This window comes from Alternaria novae-zelandiae (assembly GCF_023758075.1).
Source record: "Alternaria novae-zelandiae strain BMP 2774 chromosome Unknown scaffold_2, whole genome shotgun sequence".
Lineage (NCBI taxonomy): Eukaryota > Fungi > Ascomycota > Dothideomycetes > Pleosporales > Pleosporaceae > Alternaria > Alternaria novae-zelandiae.
The window spans coordinates 478,942-498,087 of record NW_026056962.1 but is presented as its reverse complement, the minus strand read 5'-3'; the positions used below and the strand labels follow the sequence as shown (position 1 = coordinate 498,087).

The 19,146-nt window shown below is 52.0% G+C and overlaps 7 protein-coding genes across 7 annotated transcripts; 3 read left to right on the top strand and 4 right to left on the bottom strand.

Moving 5' to 3' along the window:
* Positions 1-140: 140 nt before the first annotated feature.
* On the bottom strand, positions 141-1,089 carry J4E88_001203 (uncharacterized protein; the record flags this gene model as incomplete). The annotated part of the gene is made up of 3 exons (XM_049394875.1): positions 141-552; positions 617-957; positions 1,081-1,089. 3 exons carry the CDS (start codon positions 1,087-1,089, stop codon positions 141-143), a joined length of 762 nt encoding a protein of 253 aa, XP_049258739.1.
* A 730-nt stretch (positions 1,090-1,819) lies between these two features.
* Positions 1,820-2,467, top strand: J4E88_001202 (uncharacterized protein; the record flags this gene model as incomplete). Its single annotated transcript, XM_049394874.1, has 1 exon — positions 1,820-2,467. One exon carries the CDS (start codon positions 1,820-1,822, stop codon positions 2,465-2,467), a length of 648 nt encoding a protein of 215 aa, XP_049258738.1.
* A 675-nt stretch (positions 2,468-3,142) lies between these two features.
* On the top strand, positions 3,143-3,609 carry J4E88_001201 (uncharacterized protein; the record flags this gene model as incomplete). Its single annotated transcript, XM_049394873.1, has 2 exons — positions 3,143-3,203; positions 3,227-3,609. The coding sequence occupies 2 exons, from the start codon at positions 3,143-3,145 to the stop codon at positions 3,607-3,609; spliced, it is 444 nt and encodes a 147-aa protein (XP_049258737.1).
* A 3,099-nt stretch (positions 3,610-6,708) lies between these two features.
* Positions 6,709-8,414, top strand: J4E88_001200 (uncharacterized protein; the record flags this gene model as incomplete). Its single annotated transcript, XM_049394872.1, has 2 exons — positions 6,709-6,832; positions 6,886-8,414. The coding sequence occupies 2 exons, from the start codon at positions 6,709-6,711 to the stop codon at positions 8,412-8,414; spliced, it is 1,653 nt and encodes a 550-aa protein (XP_049258736.1).
* A 1,933-nt stretch (positions 8,415-10,347) lies between these two features.
* J4E88_001199 (uncharacterized protein) lies at positions 10,348-11,715 on the bottom strand (the record flags this gene model as incomplete). The annotated part of the gene is made up of 1 exon (XM_049394871.1): positions 10,348-11,715. The coding sequence occupies one exon, from the start codon at positions 11,713-11,715 to the stop codon at positions 10,348-10,350; it is 1,368 nt and encodes a 455-aa protein (XP_049258735.1).
* Positions 11,716-14,354: 2,639 nt separating this feature from the next.
* On the bottom strand, positions 14,355-15,401 carry RPL7_1 (60S ribosomal protein L7; the record flags this gene model as incomplete). The annotated part of the gene is made up of 3 exons (XM_049394870.1): positions 14,355-15,034; positions 15,222-15,334; positions 15,388-15,401. The coding sequence occupies 3 exons, from the start codon at positions 15,399-15,401 to the stop codon at positions 14,355-14,357; spliced, it is 807 nt and encodes a 268-aa protein (XP_049258734.1).
* A 2,322-nt stretch (positions 15,402-17,723) lies between these two features.
* J4E88_001197 (uncharacterized protein) lies at positions 17,724-18,646 on the bottom strand (the record flags this gene model as incomplete). Its single annotated transcript, XM_049394869.1, has 2 exons — positions 17,724-18,515; positions 18,563-18,646. 2 exons carry the CDS (start codon positions 18,644-18,646, stop codon positions 17,724-17,726), a joined length of 876 nt encoding a protein of 291 aa, XP_049258733.1.
* Positions 18,647-19,146: the final 500 nt, after the last annotated feature.

The window sequence follows — 19,146 nt, the reverse complement described above, 5'->3', positions numbered from 1 at the left end:
TAAAGTGCCCATACCGTATAAGTGACGAAACACTACCTCCATACTAACAGTGCATATCTCAATTTCGTCCGATGGCGATATCTATGAAACCAAATCCCCTTGTGCGCTTCGGTATCTTCAGGTGATAGAAGTAACATCTACTACCATGGTCGTTCCTCGATCGGTTCTTCTCCTGTCGTTTCCCAATAACTTATCGCATCTTGGTAGGCTTTCTGGTACGTCTTCCGTCGATCCTCCATTGACGGTCGGTCGGGGTTGTTCTGGTCGTACTCCTTTTCGATATTGCGGAAATCTGCATCCGCAGGAAAGATCTTATCACCCGCAGCCGGCTGAATGTAGTATACTCGCAAATCTTTGTCGACACGGTTATCCTTGCTCCAGCGTAGCAGCGCGTCCAGATCTTGACATTGACGATTGTAGGTAAGCTCAGGTTCCGCCGCTGGCTCTCCTTCGACCCACATGTAGTTGAGAACATCGTACTGGACGTAGCACGTCAAATGATCCACCAAGGCGTGGAGACAGTGCTCGGTATGGATCCAATCCATTGTATCGCTACAAATGTGAAGATACCGAGTCAGTGTATATCTCACATTCAATTTGTGCGGCTACAACATACTTTGGGTATCCGTAATAATTACGGTAAAGGCGCTTCCGGATGTGGTCGAGGCAGTGAATGTTATGTGGATGCGCGAATCGGGTGATGAACTTCTTTTCGCCATAGCCGAAGCTTTGGGGGACACTGATATAGCGTTCTGGATCTTTGCCAAGGATGCGCATGTCGTCCTCTGTTATCAAGAATGGATAACCGGAGGTTAGCGCATGCCATGCTGCGTCAACTTCTGGACTTGGCGGTTGCTGCCAGATGGTTCCGTTACTTCCTGCGAAGACAGGAACGTTGGTATGGTTGGGGTGAGTGCTGCGATCGATCTCTTCCAAGAACGATGGCTCTATATCATACTGTGTTAGTCATGTATTCAGCGACAGGAAGACCACGTACCAGATGAGCCCCGTTCATTGCGCAGGTATCCACTGTTGGATATCAAGCCAAAGACGAAGAACAAGATAGCCACCACAGCGTACCTCAGGCATGAGCAAAGCAGTGGGAGGGCGGATTTGGTGCGAGCTTCACCGCTTGGAACTGTGGATGGCAAAAGCCCCTCTGACTCTTCGGGGTCTTCACTTCGAGGCGTTCTACGCGATGAGTGATTCATGTTGCTGGGTAAGCACTGAGAAAGTGTGAGAATCTATTACGTGCAACGCCTTCGGCATACAAAGTCATCGGGAGATAGCTGAACCCGCTGCGCGCTTTTGGGGGCATCAACGGCAACGAGCATCACAATGAGATACTTACGAACGACATCGCGGGACGGAGCCTTCGGAGCATCATCACTGAGGGGTACTGCATGCAGGCTCCGTAGGTACGGTCCTGCTTCGGCACATCCGCGGGCCTGTCGAAAGCTACCTAGGTACCACTTTAGAATTGTTGAAGTTGAGTTCCGAGTCCGAAGCCGAAGATTGCGCGTTTTCTAGTCAAACTTAATTGTTTCCTGGATATTATGTCAGCTGAAGCCAACTACAAGAAGATCGACCGAAGATAACAACATCACCACTGGAACCACACGATACTATTGTGCAGTCTTTACGTACACGCTCATACTCTTCTCTCTTGTGAAGCATACCAATTTTCTCTTTTTAACCCGTGAAACAGGAAGAAAGGTACCAACCCACACGGAACGAATGCGGAGCCAGGACTCAGCTTAATCATAAGTATACAGGATCAATGTCCCAACGCTTCATGACTGTTCTCCAACAGTCGAGCATGGGCGCGGAAGCCGAATCTGAAAGCATCATAGAGGAGCGAATCGGCCTTACCTCACTCTACCCAAAGAGCAGCAAGGACACATCCAAGCCACGGAAGAACCTCATCCTACGAACAGCTGCTGCCGTTCTCGTTGCTACCCTGGCTATATGCGGAGCTTACGCGGTCGGAGCCCAAGCGATCGAAACGCTGACACGGGATGACGCCCCATGCCTGTGCGGATTCACAACTGCCGAGGGAATTTCGCGGAACTGCCAGTTCGATGAGATTGAGTTATGTTGGTTGAGACCGGAATGCATTGACTTCGATCTCACGCATGAGTTCACGACAGCCTCTCGTTCTGACAAGGGGGGCGCCTGGCTATACCAGACGGAGCTGGATGGCAAGTACCGTCTTATCAACGGGACCGAGCTATCGATGCTCATCGAGCCCGGGAGGACCATATGGTTTACCTACGAGCAGCATGTTGTGCATTGCATCTTCTCGTGGAGGAAGCAGTTCCGACAGCAATTCACAGGCATTGTGATGCATATGACCGCATCGGATGAGGGACATATCAGACATTGCGGTGAGATGTTCATGCTCAATGCTGACTTGGAAGAGAGGCGAACCAAGTTGGTATACCCGTCTGAAGTGTCGTCAAATTAGCTGGAGCTTCAGTCTATCTAGTTACATCGATTGTATAGGAGCGATTAGCGCCCACCAAATGAATGCAGTATAATTCCGTCATAGACGATAGCTTCACTTTCGAAGTATCCGATTCGGTCAGAAGGCACCTTGACAGATCCCAACGAATGAGTGGGGGTACCTAGGTAGTCACAACACGGCAGTTCAGGTTCAGTATGCAGTTCGGCGGTAAGCTTAAGATACGTCATTATTCTGCTCACTCTCCTATACGTCCTATTGGTAGCCTCACTATACACTATGCAAGTGACAAACCTTACAATTAATGTTCAATCATGTTCAATCAAGACACGGCTCAGCTGACTACTATCAAACTACCTATTAAGTAGGGATAGTTATCGCATAGTAAACTAGCATAGTAAGTACAGGTTTATGGCACTTCTTTAAGCTTTCAAGATATGCGTTGTTGCTTAGTCAGCTCTTTCGTAAGTTTAACAGGCCGCGTCACAATGCAGGAGAGCAGCTCTATCACCAGGTAAGTGTTCGATTATTGATGTCTTTACTAGTAGAGAGCGATGTACAAATAGCTAAGCAGAAACCCTACAGAATAATTATCTTTCGCCCTACAAACGCCTTGTATTGTCTAAGACAGATCTTCATAAGCAATTATTATCTTCTCGTTTACGCACAGTTTTCAAGATGCACAAGAGCTTAATTATTCTCGTCGCGTTGGCCGGCTTGTCAGCAGCGACCGCTTCGCGTATGTTCTTCTCTAACCTACAGATAAGAAAGTAACAGTACTAAGCGTCAAAGCTTATGCAGAAGAATTGAAAGACGTTAAGAAGCGCAACACCTACGTAGATCTTTTTAAGGATAACAGGCCAGCTCCTGCGCCAGAAGAGAGTAGTAGCGCCTACAAACGCTCTGAAAGGGCCAATTCAGGGAAGCGTAACACCTATATCGATCTGTTCAAAGACGATAGACCAGCTCCTGCGCCGGACGCTAGGTCGGAGAAGCGTAACACTTACATCGATCTGTTCAAAGACGATAGGCCAGCTCCCGCGCCGGACGCTAGGTCGAAGAAGCGTAACACCTACATCGATCTGTTCAAGGATGACGGACCAGCTCCCGCGCCGGACGCTAGATCGGAGAAGCGTGAGACCTAAGTTAATCTATTCAAGAATCATGGACCAGCTCCCGCGCTAAAGAGGTTAGAGAGCAGGAAATAATCGGGCCGCTCTAGTGGACGAAGGAAGAGTCGAGGACAAGGCGACTTGGTTCTAAATAAAAGGATAAGAATAAATCTAAATGTTTTTCTTTCCACACTAAACATTTTACCGTGCCTATACTCGCTACGAACATGCAACACTACCGACTTCTAGCGTGTGCTTTTCTTGTAATTGCAACATATAGTTTGTCTATCACGTATCTAAGAACACGTACTCCTTTGCATCCTCTTAAGCGTTCAATCAACAATGCTAAGAACTACTTCCAGTCTTTAGCGGTTCAAGAAACGCACATATACGCACAGGCGGTAGAATCATATCGGCACCAACGCGCACGATGTCCACCTCCAGGCTTCCAGGCTTTTCATAAGCGTCTCCAACAGTTAAAAGAGGTATCAATTGAGCCATTCTGGGATCAAATCTATAACAACTTAGAGCTATTCTAGGGCATCACAGCACAGGCCACGCAAACTGCTGCGGCCTCGCTAGTCTCTCTCGCCGGGCTTCAAAAGAAAATCGAACAGCTCCAGAGTTTCTCATTCCAACGTAGAGAAGTCCGAGCCAACTGCCCAAGAGAAGATATAACCTGTAACAATCAACTAGGATTGCTCAGAAGAATCGCTCCGTTGCTACCAGACATCGACGTGGCTGTAAGTGTGCATGCCTCGCCTCGTGTGCTCGTTCCTTGGGACGTCATAGAGAGAGCCCGACAGCAGGCACGCCAGCATAGTCGATTAGTGTCACGCTCAGCAGGCGCGCAAAGTCATATTCATAGAGGTGTTAGCAAAGCACTTTATGCTAGAACGGAAGACGTCGTGAAAGGGTAGAATCAAGGTAAGCTGCGGTACCGTCATATGCGAAGCTTCGCCAGCTAAAGTTTGGACTACACGTAGAAGTCCCTCCATACTCTTTCCGCAGCATTGTCTGCCCTCCAAGAAACGCGTCAACCAATCACGTACCGCTTTTGGATTCTGCTGTTCAGGATGTGTGCAATCGACCAGAGTTGGCTGCTGTTCACGGCACGATGCTAGCGCCTCACCTTGTGTCGACATCGTCGACCCTTCTTCCTATTTTCTCGGCAACGCACATACGACACATGAGCGCCGAGATCACGGTTCCTGACCTCCATACCTGGGCGGATATACCAAGCTTTACCCTCCCCGAACATCTGGTCAACTCGTCTATTAGTGTGGCGTGGTCAGAGAAGCGCAACAAGGTAAGTTTTGGCTGTATCAGATGCATATGAGACATATACTGACTTCGTATGTTCGTCTCTGCAGGCTATCTGGCGTGGCTCCAATACCGGTGGCAGACATAATTCCTTGACCTGGATGAAGTCTCATCGCCATCGATTTGTTGCGTCAATGAACTCCACTTTTCTCGAGGCTATTAGCAGTGGTCAGATCGACTGGGCCAATGCTTCTCTGAATCAAGCAGCACCCGAACCACCGCACTTTAAATGGATGCACGAGCATCTGGACGGTGCTTTTACAAAACTGCGCTGCGCTGGGCGAGGCTGGGACGTCGGGGATGCCTGCAGCTACCTTGATCACCATTTCCGAACTGCAGCGCATACATCTATGGCTGACATGGCCACTTACAAGTACCTACCAGACATTGATGGCAATGCGTACAGTGGTAGGCACTCTTGTTCTCACAAATGATGATATGTGGCATAACATCAGTTGTAGCTCGTTTCCGTGCATTGCTCATGACGGGCTCCCTAGTGTTGAAGGCCACTATCTTCGAAGAATGGCACCGCTCGCGGCTCGTACCGTACAAACATTTCGTCCCCTTTGACCTCGGCAGTCTTCCCGATCTTTGGCACAAACTCTGCTTCTTTATCGGCGGATGTTGTCGAGGGAAGAGTTGTGAGAATCACGACAGGCATGCCGCAGCAATTGGCGAGGGCGCGGCCATCTGGAGCCGCCGAGTTCTCCGTAAGGCAGATATGGAGCTATACTGGCTACGGCTATTGTTAGAGTATGCAAGAGTAGTGGATGAAAGAAGACACGTGCTATGCGAGCGGGACGATTATGAGTAGTCTTTTGGGAGAATATTCGAGGAAGAAAGTGGTATAGTTCGTCACATACGATCAGCCGCCAAATGCCTAAATTAGGAGAAGGTTACTCTGCATTAAGAGATATTGAGATCAGTACGGGCTGGGGTATAGAAGCCATGCCCAAGGCAGCCGCATTGCCGCGTAGCACATGATCCCGAGGTCTGAAGCTGTGTATGCTACCTATTTTAGCAATGATGATATTGTACTTAATCTGGGCCTCGAAACAAGTTGAGCCATTCGATGAGACATGAAAACCTCTGAGGATTTCTGCGCACGTGAAGCTTCGATGTTTGTGTCCGTGCGCGTAAGCGTGAGCGGCCGATCAGAACGCTGCCAAGCCACGGGCCCCGTCTCCTGGGCCCGGGCCGACAACCTCCAAACTCCCAACAGCAGGGTGACGCGGGAAGCTTTCTGCAGCCACCTCGGGTTTTCTTGCGACCGTCTAAGCAAAATTCGGGCCTATGTAGGAACCTCTCGCATTACCCCTCTTCCTAGAACTATACGAGCCGTCCACATAAGCGCTACGGGCCGTTCTCTTGATCGCTGACTTGGAAGACGGAGCTGAGCGCGATCTCGAGCAGGTGTCAAACGCATTTCGATATCGATCGGATCCGCAGTATGAACAAAGATAGTTCTGTAGATGAGGCGAGCGTGGCCCACAATACCTGCCCGGGTGCTGAGCGACGTTCAGTTGCCTAGGGACATCGTCGATCATTACACAACGCAACAGGGTGTGCACATCGGAGAAATAGACATGTATTGTCGTCGTGGGGGTCTTTCATAGGCGAATTTAGACCTGGGGCTGGTCCACGAAAGCAAAACAGCAGTCTTGTCTTGTCGATTCGTTAGGTACCTCATCTATTCGGGCTGCACTCGGCACATAGATGCAGCTGACGTACATAGAGTGATTATAATAATCTTACAGCTGATTGCAACATCCAGTAGACTTTGTAATTGTTCCATCTATCTTGCCTAACATGAAAGGACTGTGGGTTTTAGCCGCTCTCTCGATTCCCACTGAAGCTCAGAAAGACCACGTTCATATCGGGTATGCCGACAAATCTCATGGCGAGGACTGGTATGACTGCGGTCCTTATGGAGGTAAGTCTTTACATGGGTAGAGTACAAACTGGATATATTAACGTCCGATTAAGGCTGGGGTTGTACTCCACCCGTGAGAGGCAGCGAACCGCCGCCGAAGAAACACTATTACGACAACAGCACTTTCAAACAGTTGATAGACCACAACAACCCTAGCCTGGGGACTTTTGACCAGTTCTACTACTACGACACAACGTACTGGAGGGGTCCCGGTTCGCCGGTGATACTGTTTTCGCCCGGAGAAGTCAATGCTACTATGTACCACAGCTTCTTAACCCCCAGCCATGCAACAGGAGCCCTGGCTGAGCAGATTGGCGCAGCTACAATTGTTCTCGAACATCGTTACTGGGGCGATAGCACACCATTCCGTAACTTCACCACTGAAAACCTGAAGTACCTTACTGTCGAGAACAGCATGAAGGATATAACATATTTCGCACGTCAAGTCCAATTACCTTTCGCTACCGACGAGAGAATTGGCAGTAGTGCCAAAGATGTTCCATGGGTAGCTATAGGAGGTAGCTACTTCGCTGCCCTGCTAGTGTGGATTGCAAGCCTCGACCCGGGCACTATATGGGCCTACTACGCTTCGAGTGCATCAGTTCAATCTGTTTCTGACTATTGGGCCTACTTCCTTCCTATACAAGAAGCTATGCCGAAGAATTGTAGTAGAGACATCTCTCTTGTCATCGACCATATGGATGATATCCTCAGCGCTGGCTCTCGGGATGAGCAACACGAACTCAAGGCCAAATTTGGCATGCAAGACGTCGCTCACAACGACGACTTCATGAACGCTCTGGCGCGTGGTCCCTATCTTTGGCTAGGGAATCAGTTCACCTACAACACGGGCTTCTTCACGTTCTGCGACTATATTGAAAACGCAGTCAATGCCACCCTCAACGATCTTCCGTCTGAAGCGGGTGTTGGTGTCGATAAGGCGCTCGAAGGATACGCGGAATGGTGGAAAGAGGTCGAACTCCCCGGTTACTGCGCCGGGGATCTTTATCCTGAGTTCAACACTACAGGTAATACTGACTGCTTCAATACCTACAATGCAAGCTCCCCACTATTCACCGACACGACGCCGAGGAACGCCATGAACCGGCAATGGTTCTGGATGAACTGCAACGAACCCTTCGGAAACTGGAAAGTCGGCGCTCCCTCAGGACGGCCATCGCTCATTTCTCGCCTCATAACAACAGACTACTGGGTTCGTCAGTGCGGACTATATTTCCCCCCTGGACCGAATGGAGAAACATATGGTCTCGCAGCGGGGAGAACCGAAGAGCACTTCAATACGTACTTTGGAGGCTGGAATATCACCAACACAAGCCGGCTGATCTTCGTCAACGGCGAATTCGACCCGTGGAGAGAGATCAGTGTTTCGGCAAAAGGGAGACCCGGAGGTCCGTTGCAGAGTACCAAGCAGGTACCAGTGGAAATTGTGCCTGACGGTGTTCACACTAGTGACTTGAATACGAAGAACGGAAAGGTCAACGCGGGAGTGAAAGAGGTGCAGGATCGAGTGTTGAAGCAGTTAGTCGAGTGGGTTAAAGAATGGCCTGGGGAGGCCACATGATCAGCTGTGCACATTGGCTGGCACGCAAGTACCTAGATACTTGGTTCTAACGAGAGCCCTCCAGGCTACCTTTCAACACTTGTACGACGTGATTTCCGATAACAACATTCCTGTCAATCACGAAGGAAAGCGTGAAGTCGATTTCGCCGCATTCCATTGTGGTTCTATCATTATATAAACTTATGATACAGACGTGCTCTGGAAGTTCACGCACGTCTACTTAAGCACTCTACTGATCGGTCAGCACACAGGCTTTTGTCGTAATGAGACGAATGCGTGTTTCAGTTACTCTTCAGAGGTACCAGAGACCTGAGCATACTCTAGAAGACGATTTATAGCCAAAATGCATCTTGATCTATAGTCCTTGTTTGAGCCAGCCAATATCGGAACAAAAAAACTTAGCAGGACGGCTAAGATGATCTAGAGTTAGGCTACACCAATCCTGCTGCAACTTGTTACTGCATGGTTTGCTCTTACTCACCGAATAACGTGTTGGAAGACGAGCATCGATCGAGTGAGGCTTAGCTTTGGGTCACTCATACAAACCGGGTATACAAACAAACCTTGATTACTTTTCAGTCGCAAGTCAACTCGGCCGCGGCCATCTATTTCGACCTCATCCGTGAGGTTTGCACCTACACACGGCTGGAGCAGATCTAAAACGCTCGCGTGTAATGCGCACTTGCGGAAGCACACGGGATCCAGTGCTCCAACGTCGTCTGTCAGAACGGGTTCTACGGGATGGCGGGAACGCTTGATAGTGGTGCCGGGTGGCGTTGAGACCGAACTACCCAGGCTATGTTACGCCCAGATCGAAATGACCGAAACATCATCCTTGCTTGATTTACACAAGCCGGTCGCGGTTGCTTCCGTGATGACAGTCACTGCGGGATTAGCACCGTGGCTTCTTGCTCAAACGAAGGATGTGTGACTGACTCACATTTCAAGACCTGTCACATAATCGAACATACAATTAGAGCCACGGATGCCAGAAGAAGTAGAGTTGAATTTGGCGTTTCCTGTGCGACTGTGCCGCTTTTCTAGGATGTTTTTTTTTTCGCATTCTGATGTTACCCCCTTGTCAGGGTATCTCGTTGTATGACAGTTATACACTAAGCAAATCTTTCCCCCCGTTTCCCAAAGCAATGCCCAAACAGAACCGTGTAAAGCAAGAGGTATTTTTTCCACCACTCCGAAAGAAATAAAGCGAATCCCATCGCTGATCTTGTGCCATTAATTACAACCCGACTACAGCGGAAGGCGAGGATCGAGGAAAGAAGTCGTGAACGTAACAAGCGACCCTCCGGTGGTGGCGTGATGCTGGTCGCTACCGAAGGCTTGGTCGCATGGAGAGGCTTGGTGTGCCGAGTGCAAAAGCCGACTCCAGAGAAGAGAAATCCATAAACCGAGATAGGCAGCCCCGTAAACATTCTTGAGGCAGCGCTAGAGAAATGAACAATCGTAAGGTGCGAGATGACACCCAGGTAAAAGCAGGAACGCCGTAACCCACAATTTCGCTGACATGCTCCTATTAGACCATGGACAAACCAAAGTCTAAAACGTAATACCGGTGATACAAGGAAAGAGTGAAGGAAAACGAAGGAAAAAGAACCAGTGAAATCTATCATGCAAGATGATCGCAAGCCTTGTGCGTTTTCGTGAGATCCGGAGGCGCACCAATATGCTTGCAGATAGCAGAAGGAATAAGGCAATGGCACCTTGAGAGTATCTGATAGTCTAGACTCGAGGGAATCGAAGTAGCCAGATGTGTCCAGTGATCGGAACTGGGTCGGCTTGGTAGGCCGTGGTACTTCGCGAAACAGAAGGTAACTTTTTGAACAAAGGAAGTGCTGGAATGGGCAGCCGAATATGTATCCGTGAAGGTGTGGCAAGGCGATGTCGCTTTGATATGCGGCCGGTAGGTGGCGGGCAATTAGACGGCAACAGCCTGTGGGCCATAACCAGGAGCCATGTAGTAAGGCGGGTGCCTCTGCACGCAGTAGGCACATCCGCAGCTGAGACCATGCTGGTTCCATGCAGACGGTGTGTACTGAGTGGAGTAGGCGGGTGGGCCATAATTGGACGGCTGCTGAAGCGCTTGCGCAGGGGCGGGCTGAGACAAGGGTGGGAAACCGAACATGGTGCGACGCGAGTATCCCTCAGCTGGAGCCCAAGTACCCGTTGTGCCGTAGTACTCTGGGGTGGTAGGACCCGTGGTCGGTGCTGACGCAGGAGAGTGCTCGCTAGCGGACCGCCATGGGTCGTACTGCGAGTAGGTCGGAGGGTTGTATGCAGAGTGTGCCGACTTGGGCGCATAGTCGTACGGTGGAGTGTAGGCCTGGTGCATCGGCAGAGGAGGAAGCGGCTTGTTGGGGTTGAGTGAGCGTCGGTGTACCGATGTGTCGATAGGGCTGAGCTTGTTGCTGCGACCAGAGCGGGCAGCAGCACTGTTCTGGTAGTCCTTCCAGTGCTCTGACCATGATGTCCAACCATGCTGCTCAGATGGATCGCGATGAAGCTTGAACTTGATTGCTACGAGCCACTCTAGCTCCAGCTCGTTCAGCTCATGAACCTGGATACCGCTAACCTCGGACCACGAACGGTTGATGAAGGTGTTGTCGTCCAAGAACTTGCTGCCAAGCACAAGCGCGATGGTGAGGAGACGGAACAGGTGAGTGTCGGTCTTGGGCTCGTGAGCGAGCATAGGCATCCTGCTGGACAGGTAGTACATGCTGAGCAGGATGGTAGCCGAGGGCAGCCGTGTGGCGCAAAGCACCTGGTGTACCCATTTGCGGAACGACGAGGGCATCATGCGGCCGGGCGTGATGAGTCGTAGGGCTGTCTCGCACACGAAGTCGGTCATGACGTCCATGTCATAGTCCAGCTTTGCAGACACGCCGCCGACAGGCTTCTCTTCCTTGGCGGGCTGACTCATTCGCTGGTTGTACTCGTGCACGCGCTGCTGCTGCATAGCCGCCTCTGCCAACGCGTGGCCGGATTGTGCGCGCATGGGTGGCAGGGTGGTTGCGCCCATGGGATCGTAGAAGGAGCTCGCAGGTGGAAGACTGGGAGGCGCACTGCTGAGGTAGGTGCCGGCCTGCGGGTACATGGGTGGCATGGCGATGGCCAGTTGGCCGTAGCGGTCTGCGAAGTCGTAACCATCATCTTGCTGCCGGATCGCGGGGCCAGCGTACGCGGGCTGCTGCGGTGGGTATGAGGCGCCACAGGCAGAGTGGTAGCTGGGGACGAACTCCTGGGGAGATAGCCGTGGCATGTTATGCCGGGGGTAGAAGGAGGGCATGATGGTGTGGGACTGCCGCAGAGAGAAGACTGGCGAGGCTCCTGGCGTCGTGTTAGTGAGTGCTGGCGTGACGGGCGTGGCCAGCGGCTTGGGGCTTGTGACGTACAGTCTTCTCGTTCGCGCCGCCTCTAGAGTTGCCTACGGACCCTCTAGAAAGATGTGCTCATTCAAGGAAATGCGACGTCCGGGAGGTGTTTGTGGGCGGTGGAAATAGGTCGCGCTGGTGGTTGCGCGGAGGCGGTGGGTGGCCGGAGAAGTGCCTGGAAGGGAGGCAAAGGGCGCGGCGAGAGGTGAAGGGCAGCTCGAGGGTGATGGAGCGCAGGCAGACCGGGGCTAAGTCAATAGATCCGGCGATGCGAGGTCGTGGTGGGAGATGTCGCGGAGAGTCGAGGTCCCTGGGGATGGGCGGCAAAAGAAAACAGGTTGAAACCAAGGACTATTACACAGTACAAGCCCAAACCAAAGCCGAAGAAAGCACTCGCAGCGTGTGGACAGCGGCGGAGGGGACGAGGCGTTGGGTGTCGGAGCCAGACGGACACGTCTACCCGTGAGTGCAGGTGTGCTCGTTTGCAAGCCCGCGAGACAGAGCAAGCGTCGGGAGGTGCTGATGAGCGGGCTGGGGATGCCGGACAGCCGAGATTGGGGGCGCACGTCCGTTGGGGCTTGGGGACTGTGTCGCGACGAGCAACGCCTGCGACGACGACAGGACGAGGGAGATGGGGAGACGGGGCACGGGGAGAGTGAGGATGGGGAGGGCAGAGGGCGGTGATGTGGGTGTATTCGACACACACCGTTAGCGAAGGCCTAGCAGCAGCAGCGAAGGGGCTCTGGGACGCCCGCAAGACCGTCGCCATCCGAAGGCCGCACCTGCAAGAATGGTTCATTACTTGCCCGCTCCTCCACTCATGTGCTATGAAAACTCTGCCTCTTGCAGTTAGTGGGTCGCAGCGTCGACTCCAGCCCGCGTCTTGCGGTGACTGGCACTCATGACTCTCGCCGCAGGAGCGCTGCAGTCGTGGTGCAGCGCTGCACAACTCCACCGCTCGCGGCCAATGAACGCTGCCAGGGACACCCTCTGCACCCGCGACAGAAGCCAGCCACGTATCGCCCTCTTCTTTTGGCGCGCCTGCAGTAGCGGCCTCACTGGTCCGCTGCGCCGTGGTGAGCACCTGTCATCTGAGCTGCTTGGGTTGTGAACAGTGCTCGAGTGCCTGAGTTGTGAAGACAGGAGTCAATTTGCACTGGGCGACGCGCAGCCCCGTGCCAGTCTGCGTTTTGTTTTGATGGCTGCTCTCGTGTCGTGGCCGTGGCAATACGCCGGCCCCAAGAATAGCACTGCCATCGCGCACTTCACCACCGACTCGGACCCGTTCGCAGTGCAAAATTGTGCCGCGGCCGTTGAGCGCTCCTGCGACGCCTGGCCTTGTCCGTCGGGCGGGGCCACGTCCTACCATGGGCAAGACGGAGGGTGTCGCGATCAGCGCGACTTATGCAAATCGATCCCGAATCTGATGCCCATGGTAGCGTGGCAGTGACAACGTCGGCGGCGAAACCGGACTGCCTGGTGCCTGTAGGCGAGCGTCATCAACGTCCTCGTCGCCAAATTGCTGCTCGTGCAATCGTCACTGGCAACCCAAGCGCTCGGCGCCCCCCTCTGGGCTCGGTGCAATATCGTAAGCAGGTGCCCACTGTATGCATGTGAGGATGTTCGAGCCTTCGAGGCCGGCACCTGCTCCACTCACACCGTCCAACATATTTCTTACCCACTTCCTTGGTCGCGGATTGGCCCCTCGAGCTCATCAATACCCATAGTGACGCTTGCAGCCCTTACCGTGATTTTCCATCAGGCACCAGAAACATCGTGTTGGTCATGCAGCTGACTTCACCATCCCACGTAGGAGGCAATATTTGTCTCGTGTGGAGTCGAACGCTACGTCGTCCACAACGATATTCACGGCACTTGAGTTTACGTCAGGGATGCGGTGAGGGCGAACACTATGGGCTGGAGAAGGAATAAATAAGTGCCGGCAAGGAGATGCACGCGGTACTGGATTGGCAAGCGATGTTGCTAAGATAACTTCAAATCAAAGTGGCTTAGCGCAGGAGTGACACGTGACTAAGTGTGAGGATAGCCAGGCATCGTGAGATGGCTGAGGCGGCAGTGAGATATTTCCTACCTACCCATTCCAAACGTCTGGGCCTGTGGTACCCTCCAGACCGGCCATGAAAAGCAATTACTGCGAATATCCTGCGCATTTCGAAGATACCCAAGGCTCCTGCTTGGAAGATTGGTCGCACGCGCGTTTTCGGCTCACACAGTGCCCAACGCGTTCGTGGTGCGCTGGCAACACATGCCGCTAATCCGCATCGCATGACACTGGCAAGTACACGACGACTGCAATGTCCTTGCCGAAGGAGCACGAAATTCTGATGGCCAAATTGTATGAGGCGAACACAGCGCAACATTTCAGATTCATTCAGATGGCGTGCGTTTTGCACGTAGACTCGTCAAGTGACCATGATACTTAAAGGTCAGAGGTCCCAAACGCCGATGTAAATGCTCACTCCCGTGGTATATCCCAAAGCTTTTCACGCCCAAACCAGAGACGAAACCCAAAAAAAAATTGACCTCGCGTGGTCTAATTCATCTGTCTGATCAATTCGTTGATCTTGTCTTCCCGGTTGCCTAAGTCACCACCTTCGATGAAGTGCTTGAACTTCCTCTTGCGGAAGCCACCAGTAGGGCTGTTAAGCTTGAACGGCCAGAGGAAGTTCGAAGCAGCCTTGAAGTTCGGCCCAACGGTGCAGATCTCATGGATAAGGTCTTCCATACAGATCATGCCGTATTTGCCAAGGTTCTCTTCGATGATCTCGTTGTCCGTCAGAGGAAGGCGTTGCTTGTCGACCTTGCCATAGCCACGCTCTGTATCCCAGTTAATATCTGGCAGTAAACTTGCATCTGTACCGAACTTACTGTAGATGAGCTCACGAACCGACTTCTGGTTCGGGTAGCCATAAGCAACGAAGGGCTCAACAATCTTCAGCATCTCCATAGTCGCCTTGGTAAGCTTGACGAAGACGCCATTGTTGATCTGAAGTAACCGCAGAAGCTGCAGTGTCTTGCGCTTCTTGGGATCAATCTTGTTGATACCCTTTATCCGGACGACGAAGGCGAGTTTGGGCTCGGCGGGGACGTATAGGCTGTCGCTCTTCTTGGCCTCGCGCGACAAGCGCACGCGCTCCCGCTCGGCATCGCGGTACTCCTTCACATACTTCTCGGCTCTCGTGAAGATGACCTCGCGCTTCTTCTTGCTCTTGTCTGTGTCATGTCAGCGCTGTCTGCAACAGTGTGTCATGCCATGAGCTCCAGTGAGGACGATTGCATCATTCCCGAAAGATGGTTAACAGTTCGACAACATTGACCGTAGTCTAGCCGATAGTGTGGTAGTTATAATCATCGTAATCGCCCTCATGGATCGTCGATAGCATGCTGGGGTTGGTCGTACCTCGCTTCTCGCGTGTTGCGATCGCGCGCTCCTCACGAGCCTTCTCCTGAGACTTCCTCTTCTTGAGGAGGTTCTCAGGCACGAGCGTGATCTCACTCTGTGTGGGAACAGTTCTATTGGGTAAGGATTAGCTTTGGAAACTGCGCGTGGTGTAGGGACAACGTACGACTTCGACGACATGTTGAAGTGGTGTTCGAGAAATTCTTCGGAAGCTCAATTTTTGCCAGACTCTTAGCGTTAGCGCTAGCCGCTATCCCGCAAGCGCGGGCGCCAAGATGCTGCGCCCCACAAAAACAGATGCAGCCGCGACCGAGGTCAAGGGAACATGAGCGCTCCAACGGCTTCGCATTGTATCCGCTGTACACCTTGTTTACGTCGCTGAGCATATACGGTAGAGTCTGTACTCCGTCGTATCCCATTCTACATCATACCTCTAAATAGGATGCATTTGGCAACCTTTTCTCGAGTTGCGTCCACCCGTGGACGTACGAGCTTCTGATGTCCACGGGTCTTTATGCCTTTATTTGCAACAGAGTCCCCTGTTACTGATGCTGCTTTTCCTCCCTGTCATCGCTTTTATGGTCATCTCACATACTTTTTGACGGCCAACAAGAGCAATCTCGATGACAGCCACGCTTTGAGAATGCCTTTCCGCCATTGGTCTTCAAACCGATCTCAATGAAGCCCGGCAAAGGAGCGCCTTGCTCACCACGGGCAGCAGCAAACTTCCTTCGGTTTTTCTCCGAAGAAGATTACGATCTTGCCGCCATCTCGTGTCGATTTACATGAGCGTTTGGAGCGATTTCGGCACCCGAGGTATACTCAGTCACCACTGACAAATTCCTCCCAGGCCGCTGCTCCTCTAGTACGACATTGTGCATAGAAAGGGCTCCTCACATCAAGGTCATCTATTCAACCTTTGTTGCGCGAAAATTCACAATGTCACACAGCCGAGCGTGTCCCTACTCATAAACGCTTGATGTCAGCCTGGTTTACTACTACTCTACCAGGCCACAAACTTCCACATCAACTTCGCCCTCGCGCGGAACGACATCTATATTGTAACCACTGTAGTCATGACTGAACCTATTCCGATTCGACAAGACCCCTATGCCTTAGCTTACCGGTATCGTGAGTATATGAAAGAGAAGCCCCGGGGTCCCGCGGAGCGCAGTAACCCATACTACGAGAGGCTGCTCGCGAATTTACCTGATCCTGACATCAGTGCTATGGATAACCGCTCACGCGCCATTCGGTACGCAAAGAAACATTATGAATGCTATTATGAGATCAGGGATATATGGCGCATCATACGATGGCTGCCACCAGCCGACGAGGAAGATTCTAGCTAGGCGGTAGTAGGTGAGTTCATGGGAACTGGCAACAATCACTATGATGGTTTCTCTTGTTTTGTATTGCTCTATCCCAGGAGTTGATGTCAAAGTTTGATCCTGATGGTTATGCTACTACCACCTAACTAAGTTTGCTCGTTGTTATTGGATTTAGGATACATCCTAAAATGCCCGCCGTTCCTATAAGATTCTCAATCAAGTATACCGGCATATGATGCATCTTAAAAAATAAGCGTCTGCTTGTAGAAGGACCGCGCCAACATACTAAGCTACTTTGATCATGTCCCGTAATGTAGAGACAAGTGCACAAAACTCTTCTTCATGAATCGACATCATTGATCCTCTCCGTTCGACGTACACCACTGGTGGGTTTCCCAATACAAAATCCCCAACTGACACCATCGTCTACGGAAATTGCACTCTTTTGCCAACTCCCGAATGGCCGCCTTACATGCCTCACATAAAGCATCCCCGTCGCACCTTCCTGATTAGTCCCTTCGCTGTCGTTCGATATCTACACCACGGCACAAGACACCCGCGAACCTGGTCTAGACCTACTCTGAACCCTCAGATCGTTCGTTTCACAAATGACGAGATTTGCTTTGCGCCACAGGAAGCGCTGTGCCGTTTCGTTTCACTACACCCCAGGTCCCACTTGTTTCACACAGTACCATGTTCTGCTGGCCTTAACCGTAACGCTATACCGTATTGCATCTTGGAAAAACCTGCTGATGTATACTGTTGCAGGTCTTCTTTTCGTGGTGCCGGAGAAGAAGGCCCGATAAGTGTTTCTGACATGCTATAGTTGGGCACAGTTAAGAAACAGAGCGGTGCACAATGATACGTTCAGTCAAGTGGCAAGTACGATGACGAGTGTCTTTTGTGGAATTGCTATCGTCGAATAGTAGAATACTTGTACATTTAGAGGGATATCGTTAACGCATGATAAGACTCCTGGAACGCCATGCTGATGAAACGCCGATTATGAGGCATGAAAACGCCACGCCGTAAGTGTGGATAATGATGATGACGAAGTTTGAAGAGCCCGTGTAGGTGAGTATCGTGGTGCGAATGTCATGGGCAAATACCAAGGTTCGCCACGCTGCCGTACCCCAATGACCCGAGTCCGCTGTCTCTAGGCCCACCTTCTCTATGGTAGGAAATGTGAATAGTGGCCTGGAACCCGCTGTCTGCACTTCTCGCAGTCTTCCCGGTAACCCATACTGAAACGTCCCATACCGGTCAAAGCACCGCTTCGTTTCCTTCCGCGAGGCGTCGAAGGTGGGGCCAAGGTGGAGGATGACTCGGTATCCATCTGATCGGCCGTACTGGTGTGCGAAAAACTAAGTCGCGATAGTTGTGACTGGGTGAAAGCGGTTGGCGTATCTGGAATGTCATCGTCCTCGGATATGGGTGAAGGCATGCGTCTAGTCCGATCTTCGTCTACATCCTGCCTCTGTCCCTTCCAGGCTGGTGGAGGTGCCTGCATGGACGGTACATTCGAGTTGTTCATAGCTATGCCACCGGCTGATCCGCTCATCGGATAACCCAATCCGCTCATCCCCCCTCTCTTAAAAGTCGGGTGTATGGGTGTGGGTATCCGACTATTGTTGTTGACGGCGTCTGAGTTGAATAGCGATGGTTGGAGCATGGGCGGTCGCATGAAGTTGCTGCCAAACGAGTTGAAGGCGGGCGACTCTGGCGGCTGGCTCCGAACATCCATGTCATCGTCGTCCATATCCATATCCATGTCCATGCCACTTGATTCTCTTGATATACAGACAGGTCCACCATATATCGAATCCGGCGAATTCGCTCCTCCATATTCTGAATGTGCCGGTGTCATAGACCGGATGTCCGTAAAGAGTCTTGGTGGGGTCGACAGCGATTGATGTTGGAACTGGTCAAGGTTGGTCGGCTCGTTGCTGCCCGGTCGGGATTTCTGTACCGCCATTAGCCAAAGCCCGGCACACGATATTGCCGACATACCTTGGGGTACCTTTCCTCGTCGAAATCCGAGTCTGAATCGTCGTCGCGCCCTCGCTTCCTGGCCATGAAGTGAAATGCAGACATGGTGATGTAGACTAAACGAGTGGTCCTTCCTTACGTCGGCGCAACGCGATCAACGCGTCGGTGGAATGGTAACGAGATGATTGTGGTGGTGCAGTGAGGGTCGAGAGGGGTGCGGCTGAGGAAGCGGGACTGCGATCGAGAGACCTGGTCGGTATGTTTGACGCAAGCCGGGCGGGGGGTTGATATGACTATCAGGGGCGCTGTTTCAGGTCGCATGAAAAGAACCAAGGCTTGGATGGTGGAGTCGCGCGCCTCAAGCGACTGTGGGGGGAACTTGCGACTTGGTTGCCGGGAGTTGGAGGCCCGTCCAGATCCAGCCCGAGGTGTCGCTTGCCGGCGGTGCGTGCGAGAGATAGTCGCGATGATGTCGACGATGGTGTGGCTTAGCGTGGCGGAGTGGTGATTGGCAACTGAAGCCAAACCTTGAACTCGCCGAAACCGAGGCAGGTACGGCATCACGTGGGCTGTGTATCTGCATGTCCAAGGGGAAGGGGAGGAGC